The 22,004-nt window shown below is 35.6% G+C and overlaps 1 protein-coding gene across 11 annotated transcripts in view; it reads right to left on the bottom strand.

Annotated features, from left to right (window-relative positions):
- Nucleotides 1–22,004, bottom strand: part of LOC118921119 (protein PBDC1) — a 114,718-nt gene that overhangs the window by 21,476 nt on the left and 71,238 nt on the right. For 5 of the 11 annotated variants that reach the window (XR_005028203.2, XR_008995261.1, XM_057495910.1 and 2 more), the window contains one exon: nt 12,059–21,946. The exons of 1 other annotated variant lie outside the window; for it this stretch is intronic. Coding sequence is in view for 5 of the 10 variants with exons in the window: in XM_057495914.1 (XP_057351897.1) it covers nt 21,864–21,946 (83 nt within the window). In the remaining 5 variants the exon portion in view is untranslated. Of the gene's footprint in view, nt 1–7,515; nt 7,585–12,058; nt 21,947–22,004 lie in introns of those variants that run through there. 5 more of the 11 variants (XR_008995262.1, XM_057495907.1, XM_057495906.1 and 2 more) reach the window with 2 other exon arrangements.

The raw sequence follows: 22,004 nt of genomic DNA, 5'->3' as shown, positions 1-22,004 counted from the left end.
TGGTGATGTAGGACCTTGAACTCACCTCTCCCATGGACACACTGAATCTATAGCTACACATAGATTCTGGCTACATAACTCCTCCAAATGAGGCAAATGAAAAAAACCTTATATCCAATGGATAAAAGAGGTTAAAACATAGTTTTGCCATAAACCTCACTGTTGGAATGGCTACCCACCATCTAGAGGGAATTCCCAACTCTAAGCATCTCCTTGAGGAATGAAAGGTTTAAACACCACATATACCAGCCCAACTTTTAAGATCGACACCCAAGAGATGAGCCCCCAAAACATCTAGCTTTAAAAGCCAAAGGGGCTTGTATCCGCTACACACAAAAGGCAATAGCAAATTGAGAAACACTTCTTCAAGGGCTCATGTGGATTAACCTGGTTACCCCCCAGGGCCCAGAACAGAGGCAGCTGACTGAAACTGTACCCAAACTAAAATGTGTAAATGAGGTTTATTTTCTTTTTTTAAAGCTTTAGCCTGACACAAATCTAAGAGTCTACTGAAACACTCTTTGAAAACTATGGAAGCCAGTGGGTGCCATCTTTGCACTCTATCTGTGTCTTGCTTCAGCCTCCCTATATCTGCTAGGAAGGACCTGTGCACATGTCTGGCACCCTGATTTTTGTGGTTGCCACTGAGGGAACACCCCCTGATTGCCTGGCTCTGGTGGCCACCAGGGCTTATGTTCATGGGATCCACAGGACTGTAACAAACATAGAAAGAGTTCTTAACCAGTTACAACCCAAGCACAGCAGGTGGAAAAAAGACAAAAATACCAAGTCTTTCTTTAAAAAGAGGTCTATTAGCTTTTCTTTATGACTATGGCCAGAGGGAGAGGCTTCTTAATAAACACATATCTGAGGGCTGACTATAATTCTCTCCAGAGACCTCAGAAGGTGGGCATTATCTTTGTGCTCTCCCTCTGCCTCACTCAAGATCACTGCTGTCTCTGAGAAAAGCACTTGTCCACACATCTGGTACCCCAGCTTTTGTGGCTGCTCTCTACAGTGCAGGTCCCTTGATGGCCTGGCTCTTGTGTCCAGCAGGTGACTGGTGTTCCTGGATTAAACAGGATGGTAGCAAACAAAAAAATAGTTCTTATATGGCTATTATCCCAAGGCTCAGTACAGAGACAGCAGACAGAAATACCTGTCTCCCAGTCTTCTCCTGAAAGAGGTATATTTGTAAACATTAAAAGTTGCTACATGAGGGTCTGGTTTCCAATTAGCCTGAATCTAGGTGCTGAGATCCTCCCCTATGGTACATTGACAGGTGTTGGCACACCCTCCACTACTGGAAGCCATTAAAAACAAAGTAGGCTCCTTGGACAATCACACAGGATTGAGAAACAATCAAGAACTAGGACAAAGTTGAAAAAAAGTTCCATCCCCTACATGAGGCCATTTACTCAAAATAGAGAGATCTTTCATCTAATGCATAGAGAAACCAAATCAGAGAGTAAAGGCTCCAAACAAAATAACAAGATAAAACATCAGAGAAAGACCTTAATGGGCGAAAGATAAGTGATTTACCTGATAAAAAGTTCAAAATACTGGTTATAAATATACTAAGATCAGGGGAGCAATACATAAAGTGAGAATTTCTAAAAAGAGAAAATATAAGAAAGTTCTAAATAGAAGTCTTCTAAACTGAAGAATGCAATAATTGCACTGGAAAATACAGTAGAGGGGTTCAACAGCTGACTAGATGAAGTAGAAGAAAACAACAGCTAACTCAAAGACAGAGCAGTAGAACTCATCCAATCAGATCAGCAAAGTGAAAAAAGGAATGAAAAATAGTGAAGATAGCCTAAGGGACTTAGGGAACAACATCAAGAGGACCCACATTTGCACTGTAGTCATCCCTGAAGGAGAAGAGAAAAATAAAGGGACAGAAAATTCATTTGTTGAATAATGGCTAAAAACTTTCATAACCTGAGAGAAGAAACAGACATCCAGAAACAGGAAGTCCCAAGACTTAAAAATAAGATGAACACAAAGGTGCCCAAATCAAGACACATTATAATTTAAGTGTAAAAAGTAAAGGCAAGCAGGAGAATATATTTGTAAACAATATATCTGACAAGGGGTTAACACCCAAAATATATTTTAAAAAACTCAGACACATCAAAACTCTAAAAGCAAATAACCTGATTAAAAAATGGGCAGAGGATATGAACAGACAATTCTTCAAAGAAGAAATTCAGATGGCCAACAGGCACATGAAAAGATGCTCCACATTGCTATCATTAGGGAAAAGCAGATCAATACTACAACGAGATACCACCTCACACCAGTTAGGATGGCCAACATTGAAAAGACTAGGCACAAAAAATGCTGGCGATGATGCAGAGAAAGGGGAACCCTCCTACACTGCTGGTTGGAATGTAAACTAGTCCAACCATTGTGGAAATCAATATGGAGGTTCCTCAAATTACTAAAAATAGAAATATCATTTGACCCAGGAATTCCACTCCTAGGAATTTACTCTAAGAAAACAAGTTCTCAGACTCAAAAAGACATATGCACCCCTATGTTTATCACAGCACTATTTACAATAGCTAAGATATGGAAGCAACTTAAGTGTCCATCAGTAGATGAATGGATAAAGAAGATATGGTACATATATACAATGGAATATTATTCAGCCATAAGAAGAAGACAAATCCTACCATTTGCAACAACATGGATGGAGCTAGACGGTATTATGCTCAGTGAAATAAGCCAGGTGGAGTAAAACAAATACCAAATGATTTCCCTCATTTGTGGAGTAGAACAGCAAAGCAAAACTGAAGGAACAAAACAGCAGCAGATTCACAGACTCCAAGAAGTGACTCGCAGTTACCAAAGGGGAGGGGTGGGGAAGGAGGGAGAAAGGGATTGAGGGGTATTATGATTAGTACACACAGTGTGGGGGCATCATGGGAAAGACAGTATAGCACAGAGAAGACAAGTAGTGACTCTGTGGAATTTTATTACACTAATGGACAGTGACTGCAATGGGGTATGGGGGGGACTTGATAATATGGGTGCATGTAGTAACCACATGGTTTTTCATGTGAAACCTTCATAATAGTGTATATCAATGATACCTTAATAAAAAAATGTAAAGGCAAGGAGGAATCTTAACAGCAGTAAGGGAAAAATAAGTTGTTATGTATAAAGGAATCCCCATAAGACTATCACATATTTTGAGAGAAACTTAGAAGGCTAGGAGGGAGTGGCAGGATATATTCAAACTCCTGAAAGAAAAACTGCCAGCTCTACCCAGAAAGTTGTCCTTCATGACTAAAGGAGAGATAGTTTTCTAGACAAGGAAAAATGAAGAGAGTTTAACACCAGATTGGCCTTACATTTCTTAGTAATAGAAAAACACATAAAAGTGTAAATATTACAGGTGATGGTTAGTATATAGTAAAATTCAGAATAATCTAATATAAAGGTGCTGGGTTAATCACTTACAAACTAGTACCAAGGATAAAAGACAAAAGTATTAAAAATGATTATAACTATAATAACTTACTAATTGATACACAAGACAAAAAGATGTAAACTGTGTTATCAAAAACATAAAACATGAAGGGGAGAAATATTTAAAGCTTTAGAATGCACTCAAGTTGTTGTCAACTTAATAGAGACTGCTATAAATTTAAGTTGTTTCATGTAAGTGTTAGGGTATCCACAAAGCAAAAGCCTACAGAAGAAACACAAAAGGTAAGGAGAAGAGAATATAAGCATACTACTAAAGAAAATCAACAGATCACAAAGGAAGAGAGCAAGAAATGAAGAAAAGGAACAAAGAATTACAAAACAGCCTGAAAACAGAGAACAAAATGACAATAATTCTGAACCTTTCAGTAATTATTTTATATGTAAATGGACCAAATTCTCCAGTCAAAAGACAGAGAGTGGCTGAATGAATAACAAAATAAGACCCATATACTGCCTACAAGAGACTCACTTCAGATGTAAGCACACACATAGACTGAAAGTGAAGGGATGGAAAAAGATATTCTATGCAAATTAAATCAAAAGAAAGCTGGGGTATCTATGCTTATATCAGACCAAATAGAGTTTAAGACAAAGACTGCAATAAGAGAAAAAGAGGGTCCTTATAAATGATAAAGAGAGGTCAATCCAACAAGAGGTTAAAACATTTGTAAATATGCATCTAACATCACAGCACCTAAATATATAAAGCAAATATTAACAGGCCTAAATAAAGAAATAGACAGCAATGCAGTAATTGTGAGGGATTTTAATATCCCCACTTCATAAATTGATAGATCATCAAGACAGATCATCAATAAGGAAACATTGGATTTAAAATGACATATTAGACCAGATGAACATTACAGACATATACAGAACGTTCCTTCCAAAAGCAACAGAATACACATTCTTCTATATTGCACCTGGAGCATTCTCCAGGAGAGATATGTTAGAATACAAAACAAGCCATAATAAATTTAAGTACATTGAATTCATATCAAGGATCTTTTCCAATCATAAAAGACAAAAATCAATTATAGATGAAAATGGAAAAATCACAAATATGTGGAGATTAAACACCATGCTACCAAACAACCAATGGGTCAAAGAAGAAATAAAAAAATATATATATCTTGAGAAAATTTACAATGGAAATACAACATACCAAAATTGCAAGATACAAAATCAATATACAAAAATCATTTACATGTTTATGCACTAATAATTAACTATCAGAAAGAGAAAGCAAGAAAACATTCCCATTTATAATTGCATCAAACAAAATAAAATACCTAGCAATAAACTTAATGAAGGAGGTTAAAAACCTCTTATGCTGAAAACCATAAGACATTGCTGCATCAAATTGAAGAAGATACAAACAAGTGGAAAGATATTTCATACTCATGGGCTGCAAGAATTAATATTATTAAAATGTGCATACTACCCAAAACAACCTACATATTCAATGCAACTCTTATTATAAAAATCATATCAGCAATATTCACAAAAATGAAACAACTCTAAAATTTGTATCAATCCACTAAAGACCACAGTAATCAAGCTATTTTGAGAAAGATGAACAAACCTGGAGTCATAATGCTTTCAGATTTTAAACTATATTACAAAGCTCTAGTCATCAGAATAGCATGGTATTAGAATAAAAGTGAACACATCGATTAATAAAACGTAACAGAGAACCCAGAAATAAACCCATTTATATATTGTCAGTTAATTTATGACAAAGGAGCCAAGAATATACTATGGGGAAAGACAGTCTCTTCAATAAATGGTGCTTGGAAAATTAGACTGCCACATCTATAGGAGGAAACCGGACCACTATCTTACACCATAAACAAAAAATAACTCAAAATGGATAAAAGAAGCTTGAACATAAGACCTGAAAACATAAAATGTTTCTTGTTCTATATTTCTTCTTCTATGCTTCTTCTATGTTTCTTCTTCTCATAGTTGTTAAGCTCCTTTACATCAGTCTTGGTGATGAATTTTTGGATTTGACACCAAAAACAAAGGTAACAAGAGTTCAAATAAACAAGTGGGCCTACATTTGGTGGAAAAGCTTCTGCACGGCGAAGGAAACAAAATGAAAAGGTAGCCTACTGAATGGGAGAAAACTTTTGCAAATCATGTATCTGATAAGACGTGAATATTGAAAATATATAATGATCTCAGCAGCAAAAAAAAAAAAACACAAACAATTTGGTTAAAAAAATGAGTAGAGGACCTGAATAGACATATTTCCGAATAAGTCATACAGATGGCCAACAAGGTACATGAAAAGGTGCTCAGCATCACTAAACATCAGGGGAATGAAAATCAAAACCACAATGAGACATTACCTCACACCTGTTAGGATGGCTATTATAAAAAGGACAGGAAATAACATGTTGTTCAGGATGTGGAGAAAAGGGAATCCCTGTGCACTGTTGGAAGGAATGTAAATTGCTCCAGCCACTATGGAAAACAATATGGAGTTTTCTCAAAAAATTAAAAATAGAACTATAATATTATACAGAAATTCTACTTCTGGTTTTTTATATGAAGGCAGTCAAATACTAACTTGAAAAGATAACTGAATATTCATGTTCACTGCAGCATTATTTATAATAGCAGAGGCATGGACACAACCTAAGGGTCTATGAATACATCAATGGATAAAGAAAATATGTGAATATTTCAAAAAATATTTGGTGTGTATATATAGAGAGAATAATATTCAACCACAGAAAAAGAAAAATCCTGCCATTTGTGGCAACATGGATATACCTAAAGAGTATTATGTTAAGTGATATAAGTCAGATGGACAAAGACAAATACCATGTGATCCCACTTACAATGTGGAATTAAAAAAAAAAGAAGAAAACCAAACTAAGATAAAAAGAGCAGATTGGTGACCAGATGCCAAGGGTGGAGGTGGAGAGCAAAGTGGATAAAAGTGGTGAAAGGTATAGATAACCTGTTATAAAATAAATAAGTCATGGGAATGTAATATACAGCATGGTGACTATAGTTAATAATGCTGTATTTTATATTTTAAAGATTCTAAGAGAATAGATCTTAAAAATTCTCATTATAAGAAAAAAGTTATATATGGTGATAGATGTTAACTAAACTTATTGTGTTGATCATTTTGCAATACATTTAACCCTTGAACAATGCAGGGGTTAGTTGGTGCCAACTCCCACACAGTCAAAAATGCACATTAACTATTGACTTCCTTCAAATTTAACTAATAGCCTACTATTTGCCAGAAATCTTACAGTTAACATAAAACAGTTGATTAAAAAATATTTTGTCATATGTATTACATACAGTATTATAATGTAAGTTAGAGAAATTTGTTTAAATTGTCACAAATATCTAAAAATTTTTCTTATATATTTATTGAAAAAAATCCACATACAGGTGGACCCAGGTAGTTCAAACCAGTGTTGTTCAAGAGTCAACTGTATACTTATATATCAAATCATTACATTGTACACCTGAAATTAATATAATATTAAATGTCAATTCTATCTCAAATAAATATATATAGAAAATGTGTCCCTCCTCCACCTTTTTTGTTCTGCTTTGGTCCTAAATGGATCGGACTATGACTGACCCACACTGGTGAGGGTGGATCTTCTGTATTCAGTCTACTGATTCAAATGCTAATCTCTTCCAGAAATACCCTCACAGACACACACAAAGATGTTTTACCTGCTATCTCGGTATTGCCTAGTCCAGTAAAATTAACCACCACAGTTTCCATCATCACAGAATAGTCTATTGGACAACACCACTTTAGATTGTATCTTCACTTAGCCAGCCTTGTTACCACTCATCCTACAAGTATTAAACTTATCTTCCATAATTATAGATTATTGCCTAGAAAGAATTCCTGCTACTCATCCCATTTTTTCATGACTCCTGAAAACTAATCACACTAACTATATTTTGATGATACAGGTGACTAATGAATATTTCAATGTTCAATTTGTATAGCAATTGCATTACCTTCCTATCTTGACTCCTGGCCAGATGATCGGATGTTCCCTGGGTCTGAGTTGTATATTTAGACCATGCCTGTAAAAGTAGAAAAACAGACTCAGGACCAATAGGTTAATTTTAGTCAAAATCATAATTACATTGATATAACTAATAACAACTGTTAACTGTTTTTAAAAGGTTATTGGAGAAAATAAACAAAACAGACAAACCCTTAGAAAGTTTTTCAAGAAAAAGAGAGAAGGGAAACAAATAAACAAAAATCAGAAATAAAAAAAGAAGTTACAACCAAAACCACAGAAATCCAAAGAATTATGAGAATGCTACAAAAAATTATATGCCAGTAAACTGGACAACCTAGGTGAAATGTATGAATTCCTTGAAAGATACAATCTTCCAAGACTGATCCAGGAAGAAACAGAAAATCTGAACAGACAAATTACTAGTACAAAAGAGAACTGGTAATTAAAAAGTTCCTAACAAGCAAAAGTCCATGACCAGATGGCTTCATGGGTGAATTCTACCAGACATTTAATGATGAGCTAATACCTATCTTTCTTAAAGTATTCCAAAAAACAGAAGAGGAAGGAATACTACTAAACTCATCCTATGAGGCCAGCATCACTCTAATACCAAAACCAGACAAAGACACTACAAAACAGAAAATTATAGATCAATAGCTCTGATGAACACAGATGCAAAATTCTCAGCAAAATATTAGTAAACAAAACTTAAAAATACATCAAAAGGATCATTCATCATGACCAAGTGGGATTTATTCCAGGGATGGAACGATGGTGCAATATTTGCAAATCAATTCATGTGATACACTACATTAATAAAAGGAAAGATAAGAACCACATGATCATTTCAATAGATGCCAATAAAGCATTTGAGAAAATTCAAAACCAATCCATGATAAAAACTGTCAACAAAGTGGTATACAGGAAACATGCCTCAACATAATAAAGACCATATACAAAAAACCCATAGCTAACATCATACTCAATGGTGAAAAGCTGAAAGCTTTTCCTGTAAGATCAGGAACAGGACAAGGATGTCTTGTACTAGAAGTCCTAGCCACAGCAATCAGACAAGGAAAAGAAATAAAAGGCGTCCAAATTTATAAAGAAGTAAAACTGTGACTATTGATGACATGACACTATGTATAGAAAACCCTAAATAATCCACCAACAAACTACTAGAATTAATAAACATGTTCAGCAAAGCTGCAGGATACAAAATCAATACACAGAAATCTGTTGCATTCCTATATATCAACAACAAACTAGCAGAAAGAGAAATCAGGATAACAATTCTATTCACAATTGCATCCAAAAGAATAAAATACCTAGGAATAAACTTAAGCAAAGAGGTGAAAGACCAGTACTCTGAAAACTCTAAGACACTGACTGAAGAAGACACATATAAATAGAAACCTATCCCATATTTATGGAAAGGACGAATTAATACTGTCCAAATGGTCATTCTGGCCAAAGCAATTTACAGATTCAATGTAATCTCTATCAAAATACCAATGGCATTTTCAACAAACTAGAGCAAATAATCCTAAAATTCATATAGAACCATAAAAGACCCCAAATAGCCAAAGCAATCTTGAGAAAGAAGAACAAAGCTGAGGGTACCACTCTTCCTGATGTTAAGCTATACTACACAGCTACAGTGATTAAAACAGTATGGTACTGACAGAAGAACAGACCCACAGATCAATGGAACAGAATAGAGAGCCCAAAAACAAGCCCACACATGTATGGTGAATTAATTTATGATAAAAGGAGCATGAATATACAATGGGGAAATGTCAGTCTCCTCTGTAAATGGTATTGGGAAAACTGGACAACTATATGCAAGAGAATGAAACTGGTTACTGTCTTACACCATACCCAAAAGTAAACACTAAATGGATTAAATGTAAGACAGGAAACCATAAAACTCCTAGAAGGAAACATAGGCAAGAACTTCTTGAACATCAGCATGAGAAATGTTTATCTAGTCACATCTCTCCAGGCAAAGGAAACAAAAGCAAAAATAAACAACCAGAAGTACCTCAAACTAAAAAGCTTCTGCACAGCAAAGGAAACCCTCAACAAAACAAAAAGGCACCCTACCATATAGAAGAATATATTTGCAAATGATAAATCTGACAAGGGGATAATTTTAAAAAAATATAAAGAACTCATGTAACTCAACACCAAAAAACCAATAATCCCATTTAAAAATCCGCAGTGGACCTGAACAGACAGTTTTTCCAAAGAAGACATACAATTGGCCAACAGGCACATGAAAAGATGATGAACATCACTAATCATCAAGGAAATGCAAATCAAATCCACAATGAAATATCAGCTCACACCAGTCTGAATGGCCACTGTTCAAAAAGAGAAATAACAAGTGTTGGTGAGGATGTGGAGAAAAGAGAAACCTCCTACACTGTTGGTGGGAATGTAAATTGGTCCAGGCACTGTGGAAAACAATATGGAGATTCCTCAAAAATTAAAAATAGAAATACCATATGACCCAGTAATTCCACTTCTGGGAATTTACCATAGGGAAGGGGGTGTGGGTTGGTGAAATAGGTGAAGGTGATAAGGAGGTATAAGTTTCAAAATGTAATATAAGATATACATAAGAATGGAAGTACAACATAAAGAATTTAACCAATAATTTTGTAATATCTTGGTATGATAACAGAGTAACTACACTTATTGTGCAAGCATCTAATAATGTATACAATTATCAAGTCACTGTTGTATATCTGAAACCAACATAATACTGTATATAAACTTTATTGCAATTTTAAAAAGTATTTATTTTTAATTGTGGTAAAAAGCAATGTAAAGTTACTGTCTTAACCATTTGTAATATATACAGTTCACTAGTGCTAATTATAACCATGCTTCTGTGCAACAGAACTCTAGAAATTTTTCACCTTGTAAAACTGAAACTTTATACCCATTGACTAATAATTTCCCATTCTCTCTCTCCCAAGCCCTTGGAAATCACAATGTTATATTCTGTCTCTATGAATTTTACCCTTTTATATACTTCATATAAGTGGAATCATACAGTTACTATCTTTTTGTGGTTGGCTTATTTCACTTAGCATAATGTCCTCAAAGATCATCTATGTTGGGGAACAGTCACCAATTATTGAGAACCTACCTTGTGCTAGGCGATTTCTATAACTTATCTCATTTAATCTTCACAGCATCCCTATGAAATCAGTTTCATCTCCCCATTTTACAGTTAAGGTAAATGAAGGTCAAATCAGTTAAGTGACTTTCCCAAGGGTCACCCACCAATAGTGACCCAGACTTTTCATGTTTGTTTTCTCCAAATGCTTTGTTCTTTCCATTAGGCTACTGTAGCAGCCAAGCTGGATTTATCAATATCCATAGAGAAAGCAACCAAAACTAAATCTATTGGCCAAGTATATTTTCTGCTCCTCTAATGACTGACTATTTGTTTTGCTTTAATTTTGGGGAGAAGAGGGCATGCACGTGTGGACTTTTCTAAGAGATGCTGATAACAGGAATAGGCTCTCAAAAAAATGTAGGCCTGGTATATTCATAATAAAACTCTAACATTTCAGGTCTATGTGGACAAAGTATCTGGACATATTTTGGTGTGAGTGCAAATAATACAACACTGAGCATTACAGATATAAAAAAGGTTGTCAAACACTTGAGCTTAGGGCTCATGAAAAACTTGCACCCAAATTTTCAAAAGCCTAAATAACACAATAAGCAAAATCTGTAACCAAGACAAAGATCTAAAGCTCTAACTTCTCAGGTCTTTAGCCCATTTCTGGTTTTAATATTCGGGTGATGGTTCTTTCTTCCCCTTCATAGAATTTGTAATCAGTATAGTTCCCATTTTTCTGGCACACTGGCCACTTATATCCCTTTATACACAGTCCAGTCAGAGAGAACAGAAGAGAGAACTTTTAGGAATAGAATCCTTGTGGGCCAAGATTCTGGGCGTTGTTATGTATTGTGTGTTAAATCAACTCCATTTTAACAGGGGTAAATGTTAGCCAAACTAAACTTTATTTAGTCTTCCAAAACATGTGAGGGCTCATGGGTCTCATAAACATTAGAGAGGGGAAAATAAAATGTGGATGCCTTCTAAGTTATTATGTCCTGAAACTTCCCAGCCAAAACTTGAGGCCTAAAGTACTCTGTGAAATTCTCCTTTCTCTGGGTTTTTCTCTTCCTCACAGGCTGAACTTTAACTGGAGAGTAGCAGTATGCTTTCTTATGGTTAATGATGTCAATTATTATTGTGAATCTGAAGACAAAATTTCAGTATCAAACATTAGGTAGTTTACACATTTGATTGGTTGAACAGCGTATCATTGAAAATGTAGTACATAGTAATATCTATCAATGAAATCAGAGGTAGTTTAATCCTTTGGTGTCCAATAGCAGATTTTGGTGAGTTTGCCAAGGGAATAATCCCTTTATATATAACTATATATATATATGTAACTATATATATATATATATAAAACAATTTTTTCCAAAGTTGTAGTAGAGAAGAATTCTGGGAATTAAATCTGTAAATGATAGTGCATGTCTTGAAATATTTTCTCCCTTATGCCGTTTTTTGAATTTATAGCAAAAGACACTGCTTCTCCATTCCACCCAGACCAGTTTTAGACACAGAAAAAGCCATTTTCCTTGTTAACCATAACATAACTGAGAAATACTATAACTATCAAAAGGAACATTACTAAAAACAAAGGAAAAGTGAAAGAGAGCAAATGAAGTAAACAAAAAAAAAGAGCATTAAAAAATAATCAAGTTGACAAGTCTGACTTCTCAACCTGTCATGGCTTCTCTGATTCACAGAATCTATTTCACATGATCTGAAGAACTCAGTAGAAAATGTCTCCTTTTTAAATTCTTAGACTCATCTGTTCATTTCCATTTTCCTTTTTATGTGTTCTCTGCACTACAGAAAGAGAGACTCTGGTAGGCAGTTATTTTGGAAGAAAGCAATGGGTGAAAAGTCAGATATGTCTTTCCAAGAGTAAGTGTAAAATTCTCATGTTTCTCTCAGAAAAGCAAAATAGAAAGGGGCATTGCAGCATCCTATTTTTTTCTTACTTGGGAAGAACAAAGGATTCTTATTTCACAGAATCAGAAAGAGTAAAGCCTTAGTAAGTTACTTCTCAAAAATTTATTGTGAAGTTTCAATGATACAATGAATATAAAGTAAAAATAAGGGCTAATAGGCTTATCTTGGTGATTAGAAAGCCCCTCAAAGTATCACATATTCACTTAATGCTGTCGGTGCAATCATCCTAAAATGATAAACATTCATGCCATTTCTTGTCTTTGGCCTCATAATGTGGATTTGTTATATTAAATATACCATGATAGGTGAGTCAAAATGATCAAACTAGTCATACTTTAGTAATCCAGTGAAATGTATCTATTTGTTATGTGGTCACTTTCAAAGGATTCATCTGATATGGGTCATTAAGCAAAATACAGATAGATCATAAATTTACTGTGTGAACCAACTTTGTTGTTGAGATTAAATTATGGCCACCAGTTTTCAAAATTGGTTCTTCTTTTTTCCTCAGTTTGTATGAGAATTGGAATGTAACTCGAGCTAATAGAGATTACTTCAAGAAAGGCATATAATTCATAAAAGTGCTAATAAGATGTCTAACCTCAGTGTCATAGGGCTTACAAACTTCCCAAATGGAGCTTAATTCAGTCTTCCAACACATATGAACCGTCTCATCTTTCCAGCCAGAGAGAAGGAAAGGAAAAATGGAATTTAGGTAAAATCTGACATAAAACAGCTGATGTAGGACATTTACAGCTTCCTCTTCCACATTATTTCAATTAGTATCCTGTGTTCTTGTTTAGCCTCATATTTAGACTATACTTAATTTATCCTTGGTGCTCAGAATTATCTGAATATAATAAAAACATGAACTTAAGTCCAGGCTGTAGCACAGCAGAATAGCAAACACTTTCTCACCCCAGTCCCAATAAAAAGCTCAGTTCACCTTACTAAAAATAATTTGTATGTATTAAGGAGTTCAAAGAATTCCACAGTCTTTGGGTGATACTTGATATGCAGGTAGTGGAAGGTGCTGAGACTGAAAATCAGTAATTTACATGAAGAAAACAAAATCTGTGATTCAAAAAGATATATGCACCCCTATGTTTATTGCCACATTAGTCACCATAACCAAGATAAGAAAGCAACCAAAGTGTCCATCAATAGATGAATAGGTAAAGAAGATGTGGTACATACACAAAATGGAATATTATTTAGCCATAAGAAAGAAAGAAATTCTGCCATCTGCGACAACAATGGATGGACCTAGAGGGTACTATACTAAGTGAAATAATCCAAGAGGAGAAGGACAAATACTGTATGATTTCACTTTTTGGTGGAATCTAAAAACAAAACAAAACAAAATGAACAAAACAGCAGTAGACTCATAGACACTGAGAAGTGACTAGTGGTTACCATGGGTGAGGAGTTGAAGTGGATGGAGAGGCAAAAAATCTCAATCTTAATATAAATTAGTTATAGGGATGAAAGTACAGCATAGAGAATTTAGTCAGTAGTTCTGTAACATCTTTGTATGTTCACAGATAGTAACTACACTAGCTGGGGTGAGAATTTAATAACGTATATAACTGTTGAATCACTGTGTTTTATACTTGAAACAAATATTGTATATCAACTGTACTTCAATAAAAATTATAGAAAAGGATTAGAGCTAATTTGTTGATAAGAGCAAGATAAAGACACTGCAAAGGGCACAAAGGAAATCATATATGAAACCTAGACATAGCTTGTAGTGTCTTGGAGCAAACAAAATCCATCAAAATAAATGGCCTCTAGTGAAGTACTAAATGTAAAGTATAAATAAATGTGAACACTAAAATGAAAGGAAAGGGGATTGCCATTCTCTAAAACATTCTGCTACCTATTTGCTTCATCATTTAAATGTGTTGTCAAACATTTTTGTGGTGGGGGAACTGCAACACATAGAACAGATGAAAGCAGATCTGGTCTTGTTTGAAAGAAAGAGCACTTTTGGTCAATTTCCCCTTCCTTACCTTGTCCTTTATTTTCTCTGGTCCCTGAGATAATTTCTATGGAACACCAGGGTTCTGCAAAACACAGTTTGCAGATCTTTGCATCAGTCCAACCTACTCATTTTGTATATGGGGAATTTAAACAAACATCTGAGAAGAAACAAGACCAATGGGAGCAAGGTTACACAGGATGTTTGGCAAGAGATAGTATGGTTGAAACTATAGGCTCTAGAGTCAGACTACCTCATTTCGGACCCAGCTACTTAATACAAGGGTCACCTTAAGTATTATTTAACTTCACTTGCTTCAGTTGCTCAATCTGTAAAATGCAGATAACAAAATGAGTTAGTATACATAAAGTACTTAGATTAATGTCTGACAAAGATAGTATATATGTGTGTTCGTGTGTGTGTCTAGGGCTATAGCCCAAGAGTTTTTCTAATATACATACTGCCTTCATGTACTCCTAAATCAGTTTTCAAGTGAATTTGGGCTAGACTTGAGGTTTCACCAAGTGAGTAGAGAAGTGTTTTGTGAGATATTTTTCATAAGCTGGGTTGAACCTTGTTTTGTTGTTGTGAACAGACCATGATGAGCTTTGGAATAAAGCAGATCTAGTTTTGGATCTCAGGCCCAGTACTTTCTAACTTTGTGTTGTTATCTAATTTTCTTAACACCTTCAGGTCTCAACTTCCATACTTTTTAAATGGAAATAATAATAACTACCTCATGGAGTAGTGGCCATGGAAAAGAACTTTTTAGGAACCAAAATCATTACTCTTTGCAGTGTGATAAATACATACAGGTCCTAGAAATCAGTATTCACTGAAGAAGGAGAAGAAAGGTTTAGGATTGTCCCAGTTAGTCTAACCAGGAGTAGTGGGTTAAAATGAAGCAAGGAAATATTAAACCAATGAGAAAGAAAAATTTAAAGCATTGATAATTAAACCACGGAATGAACATTCCCAAAGGAAGATGTGCAAGTCCCTTAGTTTGAGTTATTTCAAGTCAAATTTAAGTAAGGTAAAATAGAATATATTTAGGGAGCAATCTTTCCCTGGCTGAGAGGTCAGGCATAAGAGCTAATAAGGGCTTTGCATATGTATTTTTCCTGAGCTGGGGATGGAAAAATCTCCTGAATGCACATCTGCATGGAGTCTGAGCCATCTGGGAATGATAAGAAGCAAATAAACCCACAGATAAGGAGGAGAAAAAAGAAGGAATGTAGAACAGGAATAATGGGAAATAAATATGAGAAATAAAAGACAAAGAAAATGAAGAGGGGGAGAAATGAAAAGAATAGAATGAAGCAGAAGGCAAGGAGAAAAAAGAGAGGAACAACTGAAAAGGACTTTAATCATGAGTGCTTAGGTGTTACTAGACACAGTGATGCTGATACGCACTGTTTGTTAATGATACATCATGTCATTACATGGGCCCTGTAACCTGAGTCTTGGCTTCAGAAAACAAATGATTCCTAGCAGCTAACAAATAAGCCCAAGCCCAGAAAAAATCAGATAGTGACACCTTTTTTACTCCACAGTTAAAGAAATGTCATTTTTTCTTCTCTTCAAAAGGTAAACAATGCTTGTCTCCTAGAAACAGCTGGGAGTATAGGGAAGAATACAGCTGCTCTTGCCAGCCCCAGAGTTCATTCCAGGGATCCAATTCCCTTTTCCAATATACGGGTTCTTAAGCCAACCTATTTGCAGAGATGAGGCTCCCCACCTATTATATCTGTGCCAAAGAAAGTAGAGGCTTTTGTTCTCTTTCAGAGCCCCCAAGCTTTGGACAATGATCTCTGTCCTGAGGTGGCATCACCTAAACACTCTTGTATAAAAGAATAATACATTTCTAAAAGTTTTCATTTATAAAGTACTGGGGGCATCTGCAATAGATACTGACAGATTCATCTTGCTTTTATATGTTCTATTCCTGGTTTGCTGTACTCAGCTCCCCACCCCCAATCTCTTTCATAGCTCCTGATGTTCTGCTCTGCACTTTCCTATCTTCAACTACTCATTGCTTTCAACGATCTCTCCATTTCCTCTTCACATGGCTCTAGTGAGAAAAGACAATGATTCTAAAGGTGATTTTAAAGGTTAGCAATCATCATTCAGGGGCTCTAAAAGGAATCACTCAGCAAACCATCTACCTGTTCCTAATTTGGAGAAGCAGTCCTCCTTTAAACTCTATCAGAGACCAAATTATACTCAAGCCAGTGAACATAATAACACTAACAACAATAATCCTGTATTTTTCTGTGGCACTTTAAAATATACTGAACATTTTTATATTCATTGTCATATTTGAATCTGAACAACCCTGTGATACTGTGATTCAAATATTCACCTTACACTTGGGGAAACAGAAAAGAATGTACAGACTGAAAGAGATACAAATTTAGAATTTGGGGAAACAATAAAAATTGCTATGTTTAAGATAGAGTCTCCAAGAAAACAATCAGTTATTTGTTCAGTGACCAGGGTGTAGAACCAACCTTATAATTGGTGGTATAGAAGTATTCCCCAACTTGAAATTTCAGATGTCATGATTAAAATTCCCTGTCAACTAATACCAGCATGAATAATTGACTCAGGATTTGAAAGGTACTTTGATAATCTGGATAATTTGATCTAATTACTCACTGATATCTGACCCACTCTATATTATTCCTATCAGATGGTAATTAGGTCTCTCCTCAAAAGCTTTCAACAACAGAAGTCCACTACTTCTTGAGGCATCCTATGCCTCTAAAACTTAGCAGAATCTTTCTATTAACACGAAATCTGCCTCTTTGTTACATCTATCTACCAAACCCTACTATGCCTGTTGACTCAGACTTTGAAGTCACTCCTCTTTCCCACAAGAGCCCTTCAGACAGCTAAAAAGAGGAGCCCCAACCTTGTTGGGGATCTTACCCAAGCTACTCATCCCCAAGCCCTTCTGCTTTTCTTCATGTGGCATAGTTCAAAGGATCTTCATTATCCTGGTCATAGCTCAGAAACCTCTCCAGCTTCCCTGTTTTCCCCCTCAAATGTGATATTCAGCACTGAGCATCACACTCCTGCTTTGCTGTGACAGGTAAGACATTTTGTGTGCCTATCATTGCCCTTTTCCTGGATTCTGAATTCCATGTAGCCACATAAGGTTGACTCACACAGACACTGCTAACTGGGAACTGCTTTAAAGGATGTACATCTATTTGGGGTAATATTTTATATCCCGTGGGAAAGTCACACTTTACCCAGCCCATTCATTTTTCTCTCTAAACCATTATTACCCTGAACAGGACAGTTGGCAGTGCTGTTTAGATTTAATTAATTACATTTGAGCTTCAAGAGGTTTGGGGAAACTGATGATCTCATAGAGGTGAAGTTGTCTGCCCAAGGTCACACAGGAAGTTAATGCTAAGCACTTTGTAGAACTCAGGTTCCTTGAAGCCCAGGCCTGAGCTCCTTCGGGCCTCAGAGAGGTCAGCTTAAGGTGATTCTTCTATAGTTCTTATCTTTTAGGACATACCTCACCAGTGGAAACCCAGATCCCCAAAGCTGCCAAATATTTCTCTCTTGACCCTATACCTTCTCCATACCATGTACACTATTGCCTGGCTTCCCCAGGACCTAAAACATAGGAGAATCTCAGGGTTTATTAATAAGGGGCCTAAGGAATCCCAAGAAACATGACCATGTGCCAGAAATGCTTTCAATAGAAAATTTAAAACTTTGCAGAATGTATAGTATTTGATTGGCCTCATGCTCTGTAGGCTGACACCAGGCCCAAGACCTAAGGTAACTATTGGGAAAGTTCAACTAGACACCACAGAGGGATAAGCACATGTAAGCCCTAGAGCCCTCATGGTAAACACAAAGCCTTACAAAAACATTGCATCTTTCATGCAGATTGGTAGTCATGGGTGGCTCTCCCCAACATCTCAAACTGTGGCAGATGGCAGGAGTCCAAAGGAGCTCAGGCAGTGTGTCCAAAAATATTTAATTTTCCTTCATCTTCTGAATGTTTCAATATCCTATGGAGTGGTGAAATTTCTGAATAAAGATGCCAAATTGAATGCACACATTTAATTTAATTACTTCTTGAAACCTCACTGAAAATAGATAAAAGGAATCTTTGTGGATTTAAAAGCATAAATCCACAAAGTGGTGGAGTAATAGAGGATATAGAAGCAATTTTTAATGACCAGAATGCAGATGGCCAAATGTCAACCAACTTAGCATGCTCAAGAAAACATTATCTTATGTTAGCAATGGGGAAATGGTAAGAACAAATAAATTTTATGCTGAATAAACCTCAAAAAGCTCAGGAATGGTAAGTTATTAGTTTGAAAGTAAGGATGAAGGGGAGTCTATTACTGATAGACTAAGTTATATTGTGGTAACCAGAATCTCATAGGTTTAAAACATAAAACCATTTGTTCATTGCTCACACTACACATCCAGTATATTCACTCAGAGAATGAGGCTTATGGGGGCTCCATCATGAAACACTTCCTTGATTACTATAGCAGGGGAAAAGTAACATGGAAAATCATGCATTTACCCTTAAACATTCTGCCTGGAAATGACATATTTCACCTGCTCACAATTCAAAACCAAAACAAGTCACACATCTGTGTTTAATCTGTAAAGGAGATAGATAAATTAAATGATGAAAACTGAATTATTGTTGTATGGCAATAATGTTACCATAAGGAAGTTAATATAAGTAGTATTACTTTGAATACTGTTTTTAAGTGCATTTTTATTGAAGTATAGCTGATATACCATACTACATTGGTTTCAAGTATACAACACAGTGATTCAGCAATTATAGACATTATCAAATCCTCATCCCACCTAGTACAGCTACATCTGTCAACATAGGAAGATGTTAACAGAAACATTGACTATATTCTCCGTGCTGTACTTCCACCCCATGACCATCACATTGTGATTGAGATTTTTGTGCCTCTTTATACCCCTCACCTATGCTACCCAACAACTCCAACCCTTCCCCCCTGATAATCACTAATCACTTCTCAGTGTCCATGAGTCTACTACTGTTTTGTTCATTTTGTTTTGTTTTGTTTTTAGGTTCCTCACATAAGTGAAATCATTTGGTATTTGTCTTTCTCCTCCTGGCTTATTTCACTTACCATAATATCCCCTAGGTCCATCCATGTTGTAACAGCTAGCAGGACTTCTTTTTTTTATAGCTGAATAATATTCTATTGTGTATATGTACCACATCTTCTTTATCCATTCATCTATTGATGGACACTTTGGTTACTTCCATATCTTGGCTATTGAAAATAATTCGGCAATAAACATAGGGGTGCACATATCTTTTCAAATCATAGATATTGTTTTCTTCGGGTAAATACCTAGAAGTGGAGTTACTGGGTCATATGCTATTGCTACTGTTACTGATTGAGGAACTTAGATATTGTTTTTCATAGTGGCTGCACGAACTTGCATTCCCACCAACAGTGTTGGAGGGTCCCTTTTTCTCCACATCTTCTACAACAAAAGTTATTTCCTGTCTCTTGGATAGTGGCTATTCTTGGATAGTGGCTATTCTGACTGGTGTGAGAAGATATCTCATTGTGGTTTTGATTTGCATTTCTCTGATGATTATTGATGTGGAGCATCTTTTCATGTGCCTGTTAGCCATCTGTATGTCTTCTTTGGAAAATTGTCTGTTCCTTTCCTCTGCCCATTTTTTATCAGGATATTTGGGTTATTTTTGGAGTTGAGGCATATGAGATCTTTATGTATTTTGATAAATTATTTATGAATATATTCTTCCATACTATATGTTGCCTTTTTGTTCTGCTGATGGTGTCCTTTGCTGTACAGAAGCAGTTTAGTTTTATGTAGTCCCCTTGTTCATTTTTGGTTTGTTTCCCTTGCCCGGGAAGATGTGTCCAGAAAAAATTGCTCATGCTTATGTTCATGCAATTTTTGCCTATGTTTTCTTCTAAGAGTTTTATGGTTTAATGTCTTTTATTTAGGTCTTTAGTCCATTTCAAGTTTACTTTTGTGTATGGTGTTAAACAGTAATCTCATTGATCTATGGGTCTGTTCTTGTGCCAGTACTATGTTGTTTTAATCACCGTAGCTATGTAGTATAGCTTGAAATAAGGGTAGTACTCCCAATTTTGTTCTTCTTTCTCAAGATTACTTGGGCTACTCAGGGTCTTTTATGGTTCCATATGAATTCTAGGTTTCTTTGCTCTCGTTCATTGAAAAATGTCATTGGTATTTTGATAGAGATTGCATTGAATCTGTAAATTGCTTTGGGCAGGATGGCCATTTGGACAATATTAATTCTCCCTATCTATGAACATGGGATAGATTTCCATTTATTTGTGTCTTCTTCAATTTCTTTCATCAGTGTCTTACAGTTTTCAGAGTATAGGTCTTTTATCTCATTGGTTAGATTTATTCCTAGGTTTTTTATTCTTTTGGATATAATTGTAAATGGAATTGTTTTCCTGATTTCTCTTTCATCTAGTTCATTGTTGGTATATAGGAATGCAACAGATTTCTGTATATTGATTTTGTATCCAGCAACTTTACTGAATCTGTTTATTAGTTCTAATCATTTTTTGGTGAAGTCCTCAGGGTTTTCTATATATAGTATTACATTATCTGCAAATAGTGATATTTTTACTTCTTCCTTATCAATTTGGATGTTTTTTATTTCTTTGTGTTGTCTGATTGCCATGGCTAGGACTTCCAGTACTACATTGCATAAAAGTGGTAACAGTGAGAGACTTTCTTGTCCCCTCCTGGCCTGAGCCAGAAGCTCTGTCCTTTCGCTTTCTCTCTAAATAAAAGCCTCTGCCTTGCTCTCCTACCTTGAGTGCTTGCAAAGTTCATTCTTCGACTCCGCGAACAAGAACCCCAGCATCATTATTAGGTTAAGTAAACAGGGGCTAAAAAAAAATAATAAAGTGGTAAGAGTGGGCATCCTTATCTTGTTCCTGATCTTAGAGGAAAAGCTTTCAGCTTCTCAACATTCAGTATGTTGTTGGTTATTGGCTTGTCATATATGGCTTTTATTATGTTGAGGTATGTTATCTCTATATCCATTTTGTTGAGTGTTTTTATCATGAATGGATGTTGAGTTTCTTCAAATGTTTTCTAGTATCTATTGAGATGATCGTATCATTTTATACTTCCTTTTCTTAATGTGGTATATCACATTGATTGATTTACAAATATTGTAATATCCTGTTTTAACAAGCGGGTTTGAGTCCTAGGTTCTCTCTGCACTCTTCATCACCATGGTGCTGGGCAACTCTGCTTTTCCATTCTGGCAGAAATTTGGGCATTTATTTCCTGGAAAGGGTAAAACAAAAGATATCTTGACTGAAGGACACCTGGTATAGTTAGGGAT

Source organism: Manis pentadactyla, chromosome X (genome assembly GCF_030020395.1).
Source record: "Manis pentadactyla isolate mManPen7 chromosome X, mManPen7.hap1, whole genome shotgun sequence".
Classification (NCBI taxonomy): domain Eukaryota; kingdom Metazoa; phylum Chordata; class Mammalia; order Pholidota; family Manidae; genus Manis; species Manis pentadactyla.
Note: the sequence above shows the minus strand (reverse complement) of the source record. Positions and strands in the feature narration are given on the sequence as shown.